At 35.3% G+C, this 21,333-nt stretch overlaps 1 protein-coding gene across 7 annotated transcripts; it reads right to left on the bottom strand.

Moving 5' to 3' along the window:
• Nucleotides 1-3,020: 3,020 nt before the first annotated feature.
• On the bottom strand, nt 3,021-17,413 carry woc (zinc finger protein without children). Of its 7 annotated transcripts, none has more exons than XM_073971976.1 (12): nt 16,690-17,283; nt 13,390-14,172; nt 13,107-13,325; nt 12,307-12,393; nt 10,482-12,202; nt 7,514-8,634; nt 7,077-7,453; nt 6,884-7,009; nt 6,685-6,806; nt 4,940-5,069; nt 4,772-4,871; nt 3,021-4,701 (listed from the first exon to the last, which is right to left on the bottom strand). In XM_073971976.1, exons 2-12 carry the CDS (start codon nt 14,114-14,116, stop codon nt 4,527-4,529), a joined length of 4,905 nt encoding a protein of 1,634 aa, XP_073828077.1. In that variant the 5' UTR covers nt 14,117-14,172; nt 16,690-17,283; the 3' UTR covers nt 3,021-4,526. The 7 variants fall into 7 exon arrangements, with proteins under 7 accessions (XP_073828077.1, XP_073828067.1, XP_073828086.1 ...); XM_073971966.1 differs by having other exon boundaries at nt 16,561-17,272; XM_073971985.1 differs by having other exon boundaries at nt 4,772-4,868; nt 16,561-17,272.
• Nucleotides 17,414-21,333: the final 3,920 nt, after the last annotated feature.

Raw genomic sequence — 21,333 nt, 5'->3', positions numbered from 1 at the left:
AAGAAAGGGTGCTTCAATAGAGAACCTTTCTTTAAGAAAGGGTGCTTCTATAGAGAACCTATCTGTAAGAAAGGGTGCTTCTATAGAGAACCTTTCTGTAAGAAAGGGTGCTTCTATAGAGAACCTTTCTGTAAGAGATTGTGCTTCTATAGAGAACCTTTCTGTAAGAGAGGGTGCTTCTATAGAGAACCTTTCTGTAAGAAAGGGTGCTTCTATAGAGAACCTTTCTTTAAGAAAGGGTGCTTCTATAGAGAACCTTTCTGTAAGAAAGGGTGCTTCTATAGAGAACCTTTCTGTAAGAAAGGGTGCTTCTATAGAGAACCTTTCTTTAAGAAAGGGTGCTTCTATAGAGAACCTTTCTGTAAGAAATGGTCCTTCTATAGAGAACCTTTCTTTATGAAAGGGTGCTTCTATAGAGAACCTTTCTGTAAGAAAGGGTGCTTCTATAGAGAACCTTTCTGTAAGAAAGGGTGCTTCTATAGAGAACCTTTCTGTAAGAAAGGGTGCTTCTATAGAGAACCTTTCTGTAAGAAAGGGTGCTTCTATAGAGAACCTTTCTGTAAGAAAGGGTGCTTCTATAAAGAACCTTTCTGTTAGAAAGGGTGCTTCTATACAGCGCTATTCTGAACGCATGGGAGTTGGGAATTTTTTCCCATTCCCACATTTTCGTATTCTGAACGCATGGGAGTTGGGAATTTTTTCCCATTCCCACATTTTCGTATTCTGAACGCATGGGAGTTGGGAATTTTTTCCCATTCCCACATTTTCGTATTCTGAATTGTGGGAGTTTTTTCCCATTTCCCATCTCCCCTCATTCTGAATGAAGTTCGAATTGGGAATTTGTTCCCATGGGAAAAAAGTATACATTCTCTATCTTGAATTGTGGGAGAATTTTGTGTCTTTTTGTGGGAAAATTCTCCCCAGCAAACAGTGTGGGAGTTTGAAAAAAAATTTCAAGAAATTTCATATTTTTAGGTAATTTCATATTTTAAGACATCTACACGACAAAATTATTGCAAATATTTATAATCGCCATGTGTTTGCTTAATAAAAGCATACAAAATGTACGGTAAAATATGTCATTAGACGACTTCGGATTTTGCATATTCTTATATGATACAAAAACCTGCAAGAATCTAACATGTTTTACACCGATAAAAAATTGTCCTTTATGTTATCGAACAAAACAAAAAAAAGTAGTAAACATTAGTAGATTTTTGCAGTTATGGAACAGACCATATGTATTGAAATACGAGAAAAAGAGTCATGGTTGATTCTATTAACGCAGCACAGCAAGTAAAGACAAATCAATTTCAAAATTTTTGGCAATAATTATTAAAATATATTGGAAAATAACCATAATATATACAATCTTTACAACTTTTATTCATTTTCGTAAAATAACCTTCGGGTTTTTTAAATCAGGCGACTAACGTTCTATTGAAAACGTGTTAGTCTCCTCAACGACACGACAACGATCACACAAACGTACATACATATATGCTAAATTATTGCAAAGCTATTCCATTTTCCGAAATGCCTTTTCTTGAATAGGATCGTTATTTTTGAACGTAGAAGCTTGAAATTTTGCAAGGGCATGCGTTTTAGTTTTAGATTCAATCAAAAACGTATTTTATTTATTTATTTTTTTGAGATACGTCTTCTGAAATATGTAATAATCGAGAAAAATATCCGAATTTATCTTTTTGAATTTTTTTTTAAAAATATGCAAAATACGAGTTCTAGCGATCATTAGGAATAAGTAAAACTAACGATATACGCATTAAACCCCTAACTAAAATTATTCCGAATCAACATACAATTTTTAAATTCGTTGCAAACTTAAAAAGTTCCTATTACTTTATACATAAAACTTATGTTTGCCTACTAATTAAAAAAATGCTTACACCAATTCGCAAATTCTGAAGAAAATGTGCTTATTAGAACAACACCACACATCGTTGACTCCATTCACTTAAAAAATCCATAAATCAATGCACGGTTGTTGAATTAAGTGAGTTGTGCTTTGGTAATCTAATTCAAAAACCGCGAATTCAATGCAAATGGGCATTTTGTATTACAAAACATAATTACAGCCCCCAAAAGTATGCTATAATAATTTGGTGTAACTGATTTTGAATTTCGAAATTTCAGCTCCCATCGTTTGCTGTTCCCACGTCGTTGAGAATATGGAAAACATGGGAATGGGAAATTTCGTTCCCATGGGAAACAGTTCCATGTTCAGAATAGGGCTGATAGAGAACCTTTCTGTAAGAAAAGGTGCTTCTATAGAGAACCTTTCTGTAAGAAAGGGTGCTTCTATAGAGAACCTTTCTGTAAGAAAGGGTGCTTCTATAGAGAACCTTTCTGTAAGAAAGGGTGCTTCTATAGAGAACCTTTCTGTAAGAAAGGGTGCTTCTATAGAGAACCTTTCTAAAAGAAAGTGTGCTTCTGAAAACCCTTTCTAAAACAAAGGGTGCTTCTGAAAACCATTTCTAAAACAAAGGGTCCTTCTGTAGACTCTTTCGAAAAGAAAGGGTGCTTCTGTAGACCCTTTCTAAAAGAAAGGGTGCTTCCGTAGACCCTTTCTAAAAGAAAGGGTGCTTCTGTAGACCCTTTCTAAAAGAAAGGGTGCTTCTGTAGACCCTTTCTAAAAGAAAGGGTGCTTCTATAAAGAACCTTTCTGTAAGAAAGGGTGCTTCTATAGACCCTTTCTCTAAGAAAGGGTGCTTCTATAGACCCTTTCTGAAAGAAAGGATGTTCATATTGAATCCTTCAGAAAGATATGGTGCTTCTATAGACAATTTCTGTAAGAAAGGGTTCTTCTATAGACCCTTTCTGAAAGAAAGGGCGCTTCTGTAGACCCTTTCAGGAAGAAAGGGTGCTTCTATAGAAAGCAAGGAATAATTAGGTCCACTCTTTCTGATACCTAAAATTCAACTGGGGAAAAAGGTTCTATTGCATGGTTCTGTTCACATGACATTTAGTTCACTGAAAATTATTAATTTCTAGAAATAAACTCTTTATAGAAAAAATTGTTACTTAATTGTTTTTATTTTATTTATTATTTCACACAAGTTATTTGTTTATAGGTTTATGCAATATTTTACAATGTTGGCTTTTGTGTTGTTTTTCTTTATAGTGTCACTTATATATTTATATATGTATCGTATCTGTATGCATGTAAATGTAATGGATATTAATTGCTAACACACCATATATATACTCTATTTTTTATTAAAATATTTTTAAATTGTTAAAAAAATATGTGTTAATATTTATTTTTTATATTTTGCGGGTTTGACATTTTTTCGTTTGCATTCTAATTTACTTTTTATATATAAAGGTAATAAGGAAAAAAAAAACAAATGTGTGTTTTAAATATTGATTGGTGTTGTTTTTATATCTAAATTTGTGAAATTCTAGAATCAAAGAAAAAGATATTAAAACTATGTTACATTCCAAAATTAAAAAAAAAGTAATAATAAAAACAATGACTAAGTTTTTTTATTTTGTTTTGATGAAAGTTATTTTTGCAACATGTATAAAAGTTATTAACATTAATAATTCCAATAATATATTTATGGAAAATTGATTGATAAAAATTGAATAAGACTTTTTATCAGAGCAAAAAAGAAGGTGGGCTGCGTAAGGGATGGTTGTTTAGATTTCTCCTTGGCCTCCATCAATCATCCTTAAAAGAAGTCCGACCATACATTTATGTATGCATGTATTCAATGCAAAGAATATAAAGGTGTAATTAATTGTTGCTGATGATATTCATGCCTTAGAAAACTAAACTTAAAAACTAAAATGCTTATCGATGATTTGGGGTCTAAAAAAACCAAACGGCAAATAATTTTATTTGGAAAAGAAAACGCCCAATAAAATTTATTGCAAAAACAAAACTAGAAAAATATTCATGTTTTCCTTATCATACTAAGGAGAGGAAGAAAATAAGAAGAAAAGGATGTGCTTTGCACTTTACTTAAGCATTGAAAAATATATTCTTTAAAAACATTACACAAAGGTTGGTTCTTGTTTTTTATAATAAAACCTTTGTTTTAACCCCAATTCATAAATTGTGTATGCGCGTCAGTGTGTGTTTTTCATGTTTACTAATTTAAAAAAGAAATCCATTTATTAAATATTAACATTACAAATATCAAATTTGTGTATTGTTGCTTTATTTATATTCCTCCTTTTTTTGTGAAAGTGTCCGTCGTCGTGTCTCTTTGAAATTGTACAAAAAGTTGTTGTACCATTATACTCATGGTTGGTTATATTCATGTTGCTATTCTTCATCATGTTCTTATTACATTAATGGTTTGTTTTATGTTTAAAATGTTCTTATTTTTATCATCGCTAATTATTGCCAGCTTTGAGCAGCAATTTTATGTTATGTTTCTCTGCTGTTTCGTTGGTGTGTTTGTCTGTCTGTCTGGTGTTGGTTGTTGTTAATAAATTTCAATGAAATGTTAAATATGCATCCTTAATTAAAATCAATATCCTACTGTCATCGATGATTAACTTGTCAGCAGGGCAATATTAATTTCTTTAACCATTTTAACGCGATGTAACATTTTCTGTAAAGATTCTTGACTCAAGGGTTGTGTTGAATACCAAACAGGAGAATCGGGTACACACGAACGTTCGGGTTGTAAATAGAAAACATCGTTGCGTGTTTTAACGCTTTCAGGACTAAAAAAAAACGAAACAAACAGAATTTAGGAATTTTGAAATAAAAATATTCGTAATTTCGACCTCTTACCATTTTGAAAGATAAAATTCATATAAACGAACTGGACAACGTAGAGGATTTTCTTCATTTTCTTGTTGTTCATAAACTTTCTTTTTGCGGGGATTCGCTTCTGATAGAAAACAAAAAATAATTAGCATTTCAAATGTACCACTTTTAAACTCAACATGAAATACTTACCAAGACCAGCTTGTGGGGGATAGAAACGTAATAAAACATTTCGTGACCCAGGCGTTTTAGCTGTTTGTCCTGTGCGCTTCCAGTGTTTCATTATATGGGAAAATGATAACTGCATGTGTTCCTCAACCGTCTGAAAATAAGAATTGAAAAAATTTTAAAATTTGTGTCTTGTTTGTAGAACACCTTCAGAGGGTCCTTTGACTATTTTTGTATATTTTTTTATTGAAGACCTTCAGAAGATTATCATGTCTTTTAATGGCCTTCAGAGGAAGGCCTTGCCTCTTTTAAAGACTATCCGAAAAAGATCGTCTGTTTATAGAAGACTTTCAGAAAAAAATCTCCGGTCCATAGAAGACCTCCTTCTATCTGTACAACCCCTTTGGAAGGTCTTGTGTCTGCAAAAGAATTTTGGAAGGTCTTCGGCCTATGGACGGCCTTCAGAAGAAGGTATTGTGTCTATTGAAGACCTTCAGAAGGTCTTGGATTTGTTGAAGACCTTCAGAAGGTCTTGTATCTATTGAAGGCCATCAGGGGAAAGTGTTGAAGGTCTTGGGTTTGTTAAAGATCTTCAGAAGAAGGTATTCGGTGGAAAGAAGACCTTCAGGAGAGGGTCTTTTGTCTATAGAAGGCCTTCTGTTTATAGAGGACCTTCATAAGAAAATCTTTGGCCTATTGAGAAGACCTCTAAAAAAGGTCTTCCGTTTATAAAGAACTTCAGAAGAAATAACGTCTATTGAAAAACTTTAGAAGAGGGTCGAATTTCTATAAAGGACCCCAGAAGGAGGTATTCTGTCTATAAATGACCCCAGAAGGAGGTATTCTGTCTATAAAAGACATCCAAAGAAGGCCTTTTTTAGAAGAAGGTCTTGGGTCTTTTGAAGACCTTCAGAAGGTCTTGGGTCTGTTGAAGACCTTCAGAAGAAGGTATTCGGTGAAAATAAGACCTTCAGCAGAGGGTCTAAGGTCTATAAAAGACCCCTAGAAGAAGGTCAGTATAGGGTTTTTTGCTTATAGAACCCCTTCAGAAGAAAAACTTCTATCCAAGACCTTCAAAGAATGTCTTCTGTTCAGAAGGACTTTCAGGAGAAGATATGCTATCCATTGAAGACATTTAGAAGAGGGTCGAATTTCTATAAAGGACATCAGAAGAAGGTATTCTGTCTATAAAAGACATCCAAAGAAGGCCTTCTTTAGAAGAAGGTCTTGGGTCTTTTGAAGACATTCAGAAGTTATTGGGTCTATTGACTGAAGGTCTTCATAACAAGAAAAAGGCCTTCGGCATAAAAACGTCTGCTGGCTTCAAAAGAAGTTCTTCTGTCTTTAGAAGTCCCCCAGAAGAAGGGCTTTTGCTTATAAAAGATCTCCAAAAGTAGGTCTTCTATCTATAAAATACCTAAATACCTGCAGAAGAAAGTCTTCTTCAGAAGAAGCTCTAATGTGTATTGAAGACCACCAGAAGAAGTTCTTCTTTCTATAAAGACCCCCAGAAATAGGTATTCTGTCTAAAAAAAGACCTCCAGAAGAAGGTCTACTGTGTATTTTTCTATAAAAGACTAAGAAGGTATTTTTACATCTCCTACATAAAAACCTTAACAAATACAGTCCTTTAGAAGGTCTTTCAATTTATAGAGAACCTTTAAAAAAAGGTCTTCTGTCTATTGAAGACCAACTGTCACAGCCGGCCCACCCACCTACCCCAACGTTAATTCGATTACTTCGAATATTTAAATAAAATTTAAGCTTACCGTTAAATTAAAATGTTTTGTATTGAAGAACATCAAAGTACTTAGCAAAACATGTGGCGAATGGGCGCCCAATTGTTTACACTCCCACAAATGTTCCTCCTCAACACGGGTAACAATGTATTCTGTAAAAAAAGAAAATAAAAATACCCAACATCTCACATTACAAGAAACAACAACAACAACAAAAGTGAAAACATACGTGAATCATTGTATAGAACGGAAAATTTGCGAGCAACTTCATCCAAACAATCGGTAAAGCGTTCATAATAGGTATCTGTGAAAATGTTATCTATGCGTCCATTTTCATACAGATATTGTTGGATACCTATAAAGTCAATAAAGAACATATTTAGAATCGGCATTCAATACTAACTTAACCATTTATCTCTTACCTAGTACCAAATAGTAAATGGTATCGGGTGCATATTCGGTACCATTAGGCTTGCGAACTTCTTTGACAAACAAACACAGGGAGTAATTTAACTCGTCGGCTGTCATTTGCAGTAGCTCTGTTTTAAATGGACGTCTTCGCATCGAACTCTTTTCGATGTCAGCATTTTTGGTCATGACCCATTGTTTCCAGGCATTAACACCAAATGTGAATTTCAGACACATATTGGCATCGGGCTTCTCCACCGGTTGCATGGGTTGTGGTGGTGGCTGCGGTGAAGGTTCCATTTCATCAATACGTTGACGTTTGACAGGCGAACGGCTGCTGCGAGGTGATACCAATGAGACCACAGCACCACGTTTGCGACCACGACCACCCCTTAAACCATAAAAAATTATGTTTATATTATGATTTCAATTGTGAAATTATTTATCCTACCTTTGTGCCTCCATAATATGATGTGTTTGTTGTTGCTGTTGCATATGATGACCACTCATGTGCGACATGGAATCATCATGCTGCACAATGCCAGGCGGAGGATTGGTAATGGTGTTTGCCGTCACTGCCGATTCCAAATCAATGGTACTGGTGGGTTGATCATAATCACCTGTGGCCATTTTAAGTGCCATCTGCAGAACATCTTCACCATAGGAGTTGTTGGCCACATCAACCTGCTGCACACTATTGTTATACTGCAATGACACCACAGCCGGATCTGGTTTCACTTCATCTTCAGAGTCTGAATCCGATTCACGTTTTTCCTCGGCCACCATTTCAGCCATCATCAGCAATTCAGCCTCAAATGGATCGGCTGGCATTTTGTCTTGAATCTTTTTAATTTCCTTCATAATACCCTGAGCTGAATTACGTGTTGTGGGTATAAAAATGGGCACAGGGATGGGTAGAGGTATAGGAACTGGTACTGGAAAGGGTGCTGAGTACATATACATTGGTTGTGGCAAAAATATGGGCACCGGAACTGGTATTAAAACCTTATTCGAATAGTCTTTATCGGTTTGGGTGCCCACGGTATGAGTTTTAGGTTCTGTTTGGAAACCAACAGTTATGGTTTGTGGTTTACAGCTGGTCTGGACATTACGCACAGCTGGCGGCAAGGGAGGTACGGCCACAATTTTAGTTTCTGTCTGTACCGAGACCTTTTCCACAACTTTCTCCACTGCAACACCGCCGCCGCCAGATGCAACAGATGTGCTGGTGGCAGATGTAGCGGTAGCGCGTTCACTTTTTCTTGCTTGCGCCAACCGAGGTGGAGATGGTGTCAACGATCTGTCAATAACAGCGGCCTTACGTTGTCTACGACCCAATACCGGGAGACTCTGATTCTGTTGATTATTTGCCATAGGTGGTGGTGTTGGTGGCAATGCTGGTGGTGTGGGTGAATCAGTTTTGCGTCCTCTTATTCGTGTGCGTCTCACTGTGACATTACCAATCATTGTTTCAGTTTCACCGCTGGCCAATGAGGAGACTGTTGATATCACCGGCATTGTGGGCAACTTTTGTTTAGATGCAGAATTCGACTTGCCGGCTGGAAGTTTTATCTGTTGTATCGAAGAACGACGAGTATGCATTGGGGATATTAAATGATCGTTAATATTTCCAATAAAATAATACAAATCAATTTCTATTTCCTCTAATCTGGGGTTTTGTATTTGAAAAAGTTCGTTGAAAACTAACTTTTACGCTGTACAAGAGTGAAAGAGATAGCAAGTGATATCAGGTAGTCTATTACAATAAATTAAAGGGTTGCCATCGCGTAGTTTTATAAATATCAATTTTTTCATTACGTGAATAACGGGGCAATATTGGAGAGAGAGAGCAGAGCGAAATGTTATCTCTCTATTGTGTATGGGATTGTTGAGTAAATAATTATGCAAATGTTTACGTTATTATAATTAGAACAACGCAACGTTTACATGAACATATCATATGTTGCTTTTACACGAGGGCTTATTTTAATTTATTATACTTAAATTTTCACGGTAAGCGCTAGTAAATACCGTCTAAAGAAAAAAGCCGTTCTATCTATCTATCTCCACACAACGAGTGCTCCACTTTTAAATGCCGCACACATGTCGACGTCGTTTACACTGCCAAAATATCACGATAATAAGTGTAAGTGCATAATGTATATGGTAAACATTACTTCTGCATTATTGAGAATAAATAACCGTTTCATAAACATAATAAATTATATTCTACAACGTAAAGGAGCGAATAAAACTATGTTTACAGCATCGCGAATAAGTTTCCTGTTTACATTGCCGTAAGTCAAATAACATTTATATTATGAATAAAATATAGTTTTCATAAACGCGTTTTAACTACGTTTTAATTATTGCGAATAAATTATAGTTTACATAATAGTTATTAAATCCACATTTGAAACTTTCTTAAAAAAATGAAGTATGAACTGGAAGATTAATAATAAAGGCCTCGGTATATACATATGCACTATTGCCTTTCTCCCTGAAGTTATTTCTGGGGTCTAATTCTCGCATCCGTTATCGAGCGAGTTTTTGTTCGAAGACAAATTACGAACGATCGAAATTTTTGGATTCCCTTCTACGATCGAAATTATTTAAAAAAGTTATCGATACATACGGTTATCGAACGGTGAACACAAAATATTACAAACAAACAAGTTGTTGTGCGGCGAAGTTTCTCGTAAAATGAAATGAAAACATGAAAATTGTTTAAAATAATAGAAAATTGCGAAAAATTAAAAGTAATAGTGACCAGAAATAAATTCCACTATGTAAAAATATAAAAATCGCATTCTGGCATTGGAAAATATATTTTTAATTTTTAAGAAACAGTACCTTTTTGTGTAGTTTTTACTCATTTTATTTGAAAAATGTCTTTAGTATGTGATTTTGATTAGTTTTATTGCAAAATGTTTCATTAAAGTTCGTTTTGTGATACAAAAATAATCATTTCGACACCAAATGTGTGGCGGGCGAAAACTCGCAAGATTCCACTCGAAAGTGTATTCGACAACGGATGCCGTAATCCAAATACTGAAAATATCGATCGAAACAACTCGATCACGTATGCGAGAATTAGGCCCCTGGTAATAAAATAAAAGGCAAAGGGCAACATTTGTTCGAAATTTGATCGGTCGCTCTTTGTTCTTTTTCCAGAAATTACATGCTTCTTATGTATCCAAGAATGCCTCTTATGTAGCAAGAATAACATGCCTCTTAAGTATCCAATACCGATTATAAAAAATAGAGATACGATGCATTGGATTGACAAATTATTTTCCCCTTTTTATTAAAAGCTTAGCCGAACACGGCCTTATACTGCTCCCTATTACTACACTAACATGCCTATGCTTGATTATTAGAAAAAAAATATTTAAACATTTAAATATCATTGTACTTACATGGGCGCCACCGCTTTTCTGCTGTTGATTTCCTTTCAATTTAACACGTTTAGGCAGGCCTGTTGGGAAGGGTGCACCTTGTTTGCCTGATGATGACTTTTGATTTGTGGTGGTGCTGCTACTGCTATGGCTGGATGCTGTACCTCCGCTGCTATTCGCAGTCGATGCAGCAGCTGCTGCAGCATTCGTATCACTCTCCAATGTAAGGGGAGCCCGGGCAAATTGACTTTGAAATTGCATAACACATTGATAGGTGCAAAAATTACGCATTGACGCATCCGACATTGTTAGATGATATTGCGGCGTGGCCATGGCGTTACAATTGTCACATTTGGTAACGGTACGAGAGAAAGCACTTATTGACACTCCATATAGAGTGAGGCAATTCAGCGAGCACATTTGTATTTCTTGATTATCCTGCTGCTTGAGAATCATATCAAAGTTATATTTCTTAACTTTACACCATTGACACGAGACAATGCGGCGATTTACCACAATAAAAATATTCAAACATACACGCGTACAAAATACTTTAGCTCGCTTCTCGGAATAGATGGTAAACGATTCGGTGGCCTTACGTTCAAAATACTTGCAACACATACCACATTGATCGGCCACAATGTTGCTGACAAATTTGAAAGCCGAAAAGCAGGGATTTGAACAGAAATTGTGTTCCTTGTCATCTAGGATTATTTCAACACGCACAGGCTTGTCGTTATTGCACACAGCACAAATGTCATTGCGTAGTTTCTTCTTGGGATTGGCAATACTATCATAGCGACGCATACAAGCCTGGGAACAAAAGTCCTTAAATTGTTCTTTATCGCCGACCGGAGCAAGGAATCCTTCATTTCCCGATGATATGTCCTTTTGACAACACGAACAGGTTTTCAAACCTTTCTTAAACTCATTGAGGCAGGCGGCACAACAGAACTGCCGTATATCAAAACCAAAGCGTACACAATATTTACCCAAGGCAGGATGTGGTACATCACCATGGCAGGTTTGACAATTAGCTCCAATTGTACGCTGATATTTACCCAAACATATTTCATTGCAAAAGTCCATGGTTTCCCACATAAGGTTCTTGTCGCCCAATGTAATTTCCGAGAAACAATCAGCACAGCGGCGTACAAAACTGGCAGCTCTTTCCAGGCGTGCCGCCTCAGCTTCAGCGCCTGTTCGAGCCACCACTCGCGAATCTGAACTGCCGGACTTTTTGCCATTATCATTTGATATCGTGGTGGCTCCAATATTACGCACCCGTATCGAATGCCTTTTCAGCTTAAATTTATCAGGCTCCTCCGAATTCAGCAGATTGTAACAAGCATCATCGCAAATATAATATGTATCTTCGTCCTGCTTAAAGAAATATTTACATGTTTTGGATTCTTTACACTGCAAACATGGATGTTTAGCATCTTTGCCACTTTCATTGCTCGAATTTAGTTCTTCAACTAGGAATTTTTTACGTCGTATAAAATATTTGCCCGGATTGGCATCCACAAAGGCTGTACAACAATCTTGATCGCAAAGATATGCCGTGTCTGTTGTTTCGGGGTAGCGAAAACGAAAGCCGCACATTTTTACCACATTACATTGGGTACACGTCTTTTCGATTGTTACAATCCAAGAGATAATGGTTTTTGTACTACTACCACCCTCAGTGGTGCTGTGCATTTCTTCGAGCAGAGGTTCTTCGGCTTCAGCTGTGTTGGCTTCTGGAAAATAGTAAAAATTCAATATTAAAAAAGGTTTAAAGATAACAAAAAAGGGAGGGTTTGAGATTAGAAGTATTGTAGTGACTATTTACAATTTATCATACCTTGATTTTCTTCAATACGTTCCTGATTTTCTTTATTCACTGTATTCACTACTTCAGCTTCAGCTCCAGCTTTCTTAGTAGCTTGAGCTTGAGGCAAAAGATAAAAATAAATACAGAAGCAGAAAAGAACAGAAAATATTTATAAACTTAAATTAAGAACTAATGATCCATTAGGAAGGGAGAAAACCTTCTTCTTCTATATCAAAAGATGATCGTTACAATAGTTGTATATTTATAGAAGTGACCCTGAAAAGGTCTTCCATCCATAGAAGACATTTAGGTGTACATGAAATAACCGCAGAGGATCTTATATCCATAATATATTCTTAAAAGGTCTTCCATCCATTGAAGACCTTTAGAAGGTTCTCAATGTATGAAAGACCCTTAAAAGTTATTCAATCCATAAAAGTTCTTTAAAAACTCTTCTGTCATTAGAATAAGGAGGAGTTCTATCCATAGAAGATCCTTTGAAGGTATTATATCCATGGTAGACCCTTAGAGAATCTTCTATTCATAGAAAAAAATATCCTTAAGGGGCCTTAGAAGATATTACTTCATTAGAAGACCATTATAAGGTATCCCTTCTATCAACAGAACTCTATTAAGAGGATTCTATATATGGAATAACCTTAGGGAATCTTCCTTCTATACATAAAATACGCTTAAAAGGTATTCCATCCATTGAAGACCTTTAAAAGGTTCTCAATCCATGGAAGACCCCTTTAATACATGAAAGATCGTTAAAAGGCCATTTAAAGAAGATATATTATCAAGAGAATGTTATTTTTCCCATTACTTACCACTTGTTTCTGGTGCATTTGATTTATCTGCGTTTTCAGCATTCGTCTCCTTATCACCGCCGGCACCCTGCTCATCAGCATTTTCATTTGTTGTTGTATCTTTTTCGGCATTTTCACGGGCCAAGATGGCTTGTTCCTTTTCGGCATCGGTAACCGTAGATTCGGTGTCATCGGGAATCAAACAAACATCCGACTCCTCAGGTTCCTGGACATTTTCAACTAATGAGACAAGAGTGTAAAATTCACAATTTTTATTCTTTACATTATCGCTTTTGCTACTTACCATCATCCTCCGCATCATTATTTTCAGCATTGTTGGTATCCTTGGCCTTTTCACTGCGGCCATCCTGATTTCCCTCCTCCTCATCATCTTTAGGTTCTTCATTATTCTCGTTTTGTGATTTTTCTTCATCATCACATTCTTGCTGAAGAGTTTCCATATCCTCCTCATCTTGATCCTCTTGGTCATTGCCATTTTTATCTTGATCGCCAACCTCCTCTCCTTCGTCATCATCCTCTGCTGCTGTTTGATCGACATCCATGGCGGCATTATGATCATCCGTCTCCCCATCTTCATTGCGACATGTTGGCAGGGTATTATCGGCTTCACCCAACATATCGGATTCATCATGCTCACCACCATGTTCACCTTGGGCTATATTTGGATCAAATTGTTCAAAACTTTGTGATCCAGTGTTTTCATTGGAACCACCACCACCTTCATCGTCATCAACATCAGCACCACCACCACCACCTCCACCATCTTCGGTATTTTCATCTTGTTGCTGGCGACCAGCCGAAGTGGCCTGTGAATTTTCATCAACCTCAAATGTTCCCTCGGATATTTGATCAAAATCATCACCATTATTATCTTTAGCTGCATCTTCTGCTATATTTTCTTGTGCTCCAGTTGCATCTTTGCCAGATTGTTGTGTCGTCTCGGATTCCGGACGTACCGAAGAATTTGCTTCGTCAGTTTGAAAGGAATCTAAACTTGATATCTCTTCCATGTTATCCTCAAATTATACGGCAAATTGTTAACAAATTTGAAATAAATAAACATTAACTGAAAGAAGAGAAAGAGGGGAAGGAGAGAGAGAAGAAGGGTTAGTTAATTTTGTGATTTAACTAATATTTTATAAAGCATTGAGTTTATGTTCGATCGGTATTAAATTTATTTAGTCGGGAAAGTCCCTCCTCGTGATATATGCCCATAGGAAGTATTCAACCCATAGAGAACCCTTAAATGATCTATATAAAGGAGGGCGCTTAGATGATCTTCTATCCTTTTGGGAGCCACCGTGGTTCACTGGTAATCACGTCCGCCTTGCACTCAGACCATCTGCGGTTCAATCCCTGACCAAAAATCAACATTTCCGGCGGTGGCAAATCCCCTCAGTGTAATGTAGGCAACACATAAAAATTTCTCTGCAACAGGTGACACGTCGTTCAGACTGGGCGATATCATTGAGGCAATATAAATCGGCGTGCACTCATTGACATGAGAGAAGTCTCCCTTGTCCATTCTAGGATGTTGTGGCAACATATGTATGTATCTATATGCGACCTTAAGAAGGTCTTCTATCAAGAGAAAAAGCATGGAAAGTCATCGTGATGAAAGTTTGGAACAAGGCTTCCGCCAGAATTCAGGGTGTATAAAAAATAGAAAATTTTTCTAGACATCCACAGAGTCTGAATCGGTTATAGGAGAAAATTGAGGTTCTAAGAAAAAATGCCCTAAGAAAATACTTCACGATTCGCCTAGAGGTAATTAATTCAATTCTTCTATTCCTCTGGGACCCTTAGAAATTATTCTACCTATAGAAGACTCTGAGATGGTATACGAGCACGCTGAATGGTACTTCTCGATTCGACTAGAGGTACGGCTGACTTCCGTATTGTCAGTTGCTTTGTATTCGTGCATGAAACTAGGGGTTCTTAAATCGAATAGAGTAATTTTATGAAATTGCAGTAGTGGGAAAATCGATTTAAGAACCCCTAGTTTCATGCACGAACACAAAGCAACTGCCAATACGGAAGTCGGCCTAATTCTTCTATATTCAGAGGACGCTTGGAAGATAGTCTACCTATGGTAGACTTTAAGAGGGCATAGCAGCACGAGGTCTGGTACTTCACAATAGGCTTAGAGGTAATTAATCTATCCTTAGAGGACCCTTAGACGATATTCTACCTATAAAAGTTTCTAAGATGATCCTTAGATGATACTCTACCTATAGAAGACTCTAAGAGGGTATACCAGCATATGGACTTCACTATTCGCAGATAATTCAATCACCTATCTTCAAGTTGGGTGTTACTTGCAGCCAAAGCAGATAATCGGAATAGTTTAAATTCTATAACGACAGCCGCTTCGCTCCCAGAATTGTCAGGCCTATGGTTCGAAACGAATAATAGGGCAACTACTATCTAAATGGCCCGAATCTTACCTACTACGTTAAGGGATAATACCTCTGAAACAATAACAACAACACCGAATGGTTTATGATCAGAGTCCAAGAGCCGTCATTCAACGCTCTTTGTGCCAACAAACATGGCCGAATAGCTAGAACGATGTGAACTTACGACAGGATTCGTTGTCTGATATCGGTATATATATTGTATTGGTAGTAAAATCGGACCTAAGCGGAATTGCAAAAAGCCGGTCTTTGATAGCGATTTTCCCTTAGGTCGATAACTCGGAAAGTATAAATCGTTCCCCCACAAAAGATATACATCTTCGTAATCAAGAAAACAAGAGCTATCTCCGATACAAATTTCCTCCTAAACTAAACATAAACCAAATATTTTGTCCCTACAAAACTTAAACCACGAAATTTTCCCTTCGTCCTTTAAAATTTAAAAAAAAATATATACTTTTCACTTTGTTGTTGTCTCTATCTAAAAAATATAAATTTCCATTTTTCTTATTTAATTACATTTATCTGTATCTGTACCTATCCCTATATACACATATGTTGTGATGAACATAAATTATCATATGAATATTATTTTGCCTCCCTCCAGCTTTTTTCGGGTTTTCTTTCTTGTTTGTAAACTCTTCTGAACCATTTCCACAAACCAACAACCAGTTGTGTTGTTAAAATAACAACATTTCGGTATGGCCACCTTACAAATATTTTTCCCGCCGTTGTGATGCGCAAGTAGAATGACAACAACTACAAGAAAAACAACAACGAATACATATATAAAATACAGCCACAACGACTAACATTCACGATAATGGGACGACACAACCAAAATACAGAAAAAAAGGTGTACAACAAAGCAAGGCAATATAGAGGCAGGCATCCCACAACTATGGACAACAAAGCCGACAACCGAGTCTCTCAAAAAAATGTCAATGCCGTCAGTAGGGTGACTGACTGACTTCCCCCTACAGTAGAAGAACTTGCAAACAAATTTTGCAAACAATAATAAAACAAACAAGGAATACCTTTATAAAAATACAAATTTCCCAAATTAATCCAATGACAGCGTCGAATAATCCAAATATAATCCGGTGTCTTGTTCCGAGGCGTTTTTTCTCTTCTTTTTTCGTTTAGTTAAATAAAGAAACACAAACCCTTGTCAAATGTGAGTGATGTTGATGTTTTTGGAAGTACAGCAACGCACAGTGGGTACTCGGCAATTGAAAGTGAGCTGCTACAGCAAAAACGAACCGAACCCGTCCCTTTCCTCTTTTGTACAATTTTATACACAATTCTTTCTATTTCTTGTTATTTGCAATAATAAATTCTTCACTAAATTATTATAGTTTCGTTTTTTAATGCCGCCGATTAAATTCTTCACTCGTCTACCTCATAAAAATGAGGCGAATCTATATGGCAAGCAAAACGCGGAAAGAAAAATGCTGCCTTCGTCGTACGTACAAAAACGTCGTAAGAAGAGTAATCACTACTTGTGTCAATTTAGGTATTTGCTTTTTCACACACACCACTTCTTTGCTTGGCGTTTTATGTCACATTATTTAATAATAATAAATTTAAAAAATATTTTTGTTTATATTTTGTTTTGCGCTCTCGATTTCAATAGATTTTCTACAACAAAATTGTATTTAAATAACGCGTTTAAAGTGGTGGAACACACATCAAAAAAATCTAATCGGCATTACAACCAAATAAAAAACACACAGAACTAGAGACTGCATGAAATACATTGCTGGGAATTTTTGTAATAGATTACCGCACAGAGTTGTATTTCAATGGAGGTATGACTCGTTTGTATTCGTTTGAATACAGGGTTGATTATTGGTAATAAATTGTTATAATTTTTAAATTTCAAAAAATAAAAAACACAACAAACAAAAAAGAAAATTCAAAACAAAACACAGGAGAATAACCTGCCAAGTACGTTTGTGTCAACAAAAACATGAGTCATAAATACTTCAGTGGCATTCGTCTAATATTAGTTGTGTCTTTTTACATTTTCAGTAATAATTATCAAAAACATAAATACAACTAAGACTAGACAAAATGCATGCAACAAAAAAAATTTTACGAAACTTTGTATAGAAACATTACTCTTAACAGGTTGCAGTTAATTCAAAATCGCAACCAAGGAGCAACATTTCATGTAGTGGTATTTGAAACGAAATTTATGAATTCGAGGATCTATTCACGAATAATTCTATGTCAATTGGATCGGTAAATTCGGTTAAATACGTAAAAATGTATAAAAGAAAAAAAATGTTATATTACCATATCGTAATATAACATTATGTTAAATTCAAAAGCCATTCACTGAAGAATGATAGCAAAAAAATGTCTTATCTTGTTGTATTTATGTCTTTGTAATTATTCAGTAACTTCTTTTCAGAGAGTTAAAGGGGTGAGTACATAAGCCCCTTTAAAGGCCTGCGTACATAAGCTGCCTTGCCTGATTGCCTTGCTTTCCTGCTTCATTTCTGACATAATAAAAATTAAAGAATAAAGAAGGCCGAGCAAATTTCGAACTGGGTTGCCCTTTTCTTTTTTATTCTTTTATCAGAAGCAAGCAAGGTAAGCTGGCAAGGCAGCTTATGTACTCACCCCTTAAGTTTTTATTTCTTTATTTTATAACAAATTCTTATGTTTGTCGAAGGCGTTTCGTGATTTCGCGCGGAATCAAGCAAAAATTATCATGATTTCGCATACAAAAATGAAATCATCTCATTTCGTGATTTTAGCGAAATCAACATCGAAATCGCCTGAAAAAGTACCAAAAGTTGCAACACTTTTCACGTATCACAATAAACAAGGTAGATGGTCAATTGATGCAACAAAAAATTTTAGTATCAAAATTTGTAAACAATGTGAAAAAAATATTAAATTACTTTGTCATAATGCTATTTTTCAGTGTGTTATTGCACTTTTTTTAATGGTAATGTTAGAAAAAAGAGCGAATTGTCAAAAATTGATTCCCCATACAAATTGCAAAAACTGCAGCAAATCAACGTATCAGCTATCGTATTTAGATGATAATGAACATGTTGCTAGTTTCTACTATGCCAAAATTGTACGGCAAAAAACAGGAGAATAGGGTGTTATTCGGCGCTGTTTTTGTTTAAAGAGAAGTGCAAAGTCCAATTTACATATGCACATTAAATGATTTCGTTTTACGAAATCCTAGAATCAAATGAAGTGTATTTACATCTGTTTTTCTGCGTCATTTGCTTACGCACACAATCGCACATACACACTTATGCAATAACACAAACACACGCACACAATATATTTATTCAGAGAAATTGGGATTTCACAACACAAATGTGTATCGAATAACTTAAATTACTAGGCGTTTACACCCAGACAGTATTGGCAAGACAATAGCAAAGTTACAAACCATTCTCACCAATACATTCATAATTTTCTCTATACATATTTAAAAAATTATAAATGTATTTGTGAAAAAGGTTTGTATTTTTGCTATTGTCTTGCCAATATTGGCATTTGTAAACGCAGGGTTAATTCTAAAAACAAAAAAAACATAATTTTTGCAAGTTTTTTAACATTTATTTTCACTTTTGTCATCGTTTGGGTATTTTTGTTTTTCTACAACACACACAAACACATCATAAAGCGGTTGCATTTTTTAGTAGTTTATGACGAAAAAGCAGGGTTGCGTATAATAGTATGGTGTTTTCGTGCGTTGTTTAGAATAAATGACGCAGCTATCGTCATTTATTTTGGTATGGTAAATGACGCAAAATGTTGCCTGTTTTAGCAAATAAATGACGAAACAGCTTCAAATGACGAAAAAGTTGCTAATGTAAATTGGACACAAGTCTTGCTAAACTTAGGAGTACGGGAACGCATTTTTAGCACTAAACGGGACAACTGCTGCAAGTTCTGAACACAACTTTTATCTATCAACATTTATTATTATGATGTCTCAACGATAAAATCATTTTTTATTTTTTCATTTGTTATTACTATACACAATTAATACGATATATAGATAATTTTACGATAATTTTCGAAATAAAGTTGTAAAGTTCTATATTGTCGTATATTTTTGATGACTAATTCAATTTACAACAACTTGTTTTGAAAATTCATGTTCGATCAGCTGTGCATATGCATCTACCTTGATCATTGTGATATGTTTGAAATCAACAAAAAAATAAGTGTAAACACCGGGATGTATTTCAGGATTTCGTGAAATCCAGTGGATTTTAGAGCGCAAGTGTAAACTTGGCATTAGAAATGTATACACTCTCTCTTAAGGGCTGTTTACACCATCTATCAATGTCATATGAGCTGTCATTTCTTTCACCCATTCGACATTCTCTATGTTTGTCAAAATTGACGTCATCCATACAACTTTCAAGTTGTGCGTTTATACCTATAAGTGTTATTTTCGTATGACATAACCTATAAATATAAAAACAGCTGTTTTTGTCATTGTTTACATTGATTGTTGAGTTGCAAATTTGCGCAAATTTTAATTTTGGTTGAAGGAAAATGAATATCAGGCATGTTTGTTGTGGTAGAATAGGTTTTTGGGGTTATAGAGGCATTTATGTTTTTGCCACAAAGCAATCATTTCCAAGACTGCTTCTTTCGACAAATCAATCTGAAAATTACATTATAAACACCCTTTCTTTACTTTTCTAAATATTTAAATATAAATAACTTTCCATTTTCTTTTTTAAAAAATTTTGTTTTTCATTTTTTGTTTTTTGAGAATGCCAGAAAACAGCTGATAAATTTATGTTTACATACAAGAATGCCGTATCAAATAGAGCGCTCCCTAAATGAAAAATTTACATATGAGTTGCCAAATCATTTTGATAGATGAAAATTTTCATAGTGGTCACACTATGTGTACAACATTCGCAGGTAGAAAATTTGACATCTCATACGACATTGATAGATGGTGTAAACAACCCTTTATTTGTAGAATTAATGATTTCGCCAGCGGTGAGTAGGGATCAACCAACTGTTTTTGTTATTTTTTTGTAGGGATCTCTAAAGCAACTGCTTATAAATTGTATCCAACGGAGTGCATTTTTCATAACACCGTGTGGACTGCATGGAGGGATGTTGTGAAATCATAACTCCACATGCACAACTTCCAAATTTTTTTGCTGGGACATAATTGTGAGCAAATCTGACGTTTTGCATGATTTGATGTAACACCAAGATCTATTTACCAGGGGCTCAATTCTGTTTCTATGAAAATATGAAATGAACACTTTTATAAAGGAGAAAAATGTCAAATGAAAAAAATTATAGAGGAAATATTTTTCATTTCAAATTTTCATAGAACAAGAATCCAGCCCCATGTCACGTAAGTAGCACAACAACAACACAATTTTCGCCAAAAATACTTCAATATGTCAAAATCTTTGTTTACATTTTCATGCAACTTATAACACATAAATATCAACAAAATAGTTTCCAAAAATTAAAATGGTAACTATTGATGCATTACAACAAGTATTTAAACAGTATTGTGATTGATTGGAAAACAAAAAAATATGGGACAAAATGCAAAGAAAAAAGTCGTGTTTTAAGGAATGCGTACATAAGCTGCCTCGACTGCTTACCTTGCTTGCTTCTGATAAAAGAACAAAAAAGAAAAGGTTTTATTATGTCAGAAATGAAGCAGAAAAGCAAGGCAACCTGGGTATGGATTCTTGTTCTATGAAAAATTGGAATGAATAATATTCCCTTTATAATTTTTTTCATTTGACAGATTTTTCCTTTATAAAAGTTTTCATTTC

The sequence above is a fragment of the Musca autumnalis genome, unplaced genomic scaffold, assembly GCF_047663935.1.
Source record: "Musca autumnalis isolate F117 unplaced genomic scaffold, ASM4766393v1 scaffold_1, whole genome shotgun sequence".
In the NCBI taxonomy this organism is placed as follows: Eukaryota; Metazoa; Arthropoda; class Insecta; order Diptera; family Muscidae; genus Musca; species Musca autumnalis.
This window is presented reverse-complemented; position numbering and strand designations above follow the sequence as displayed.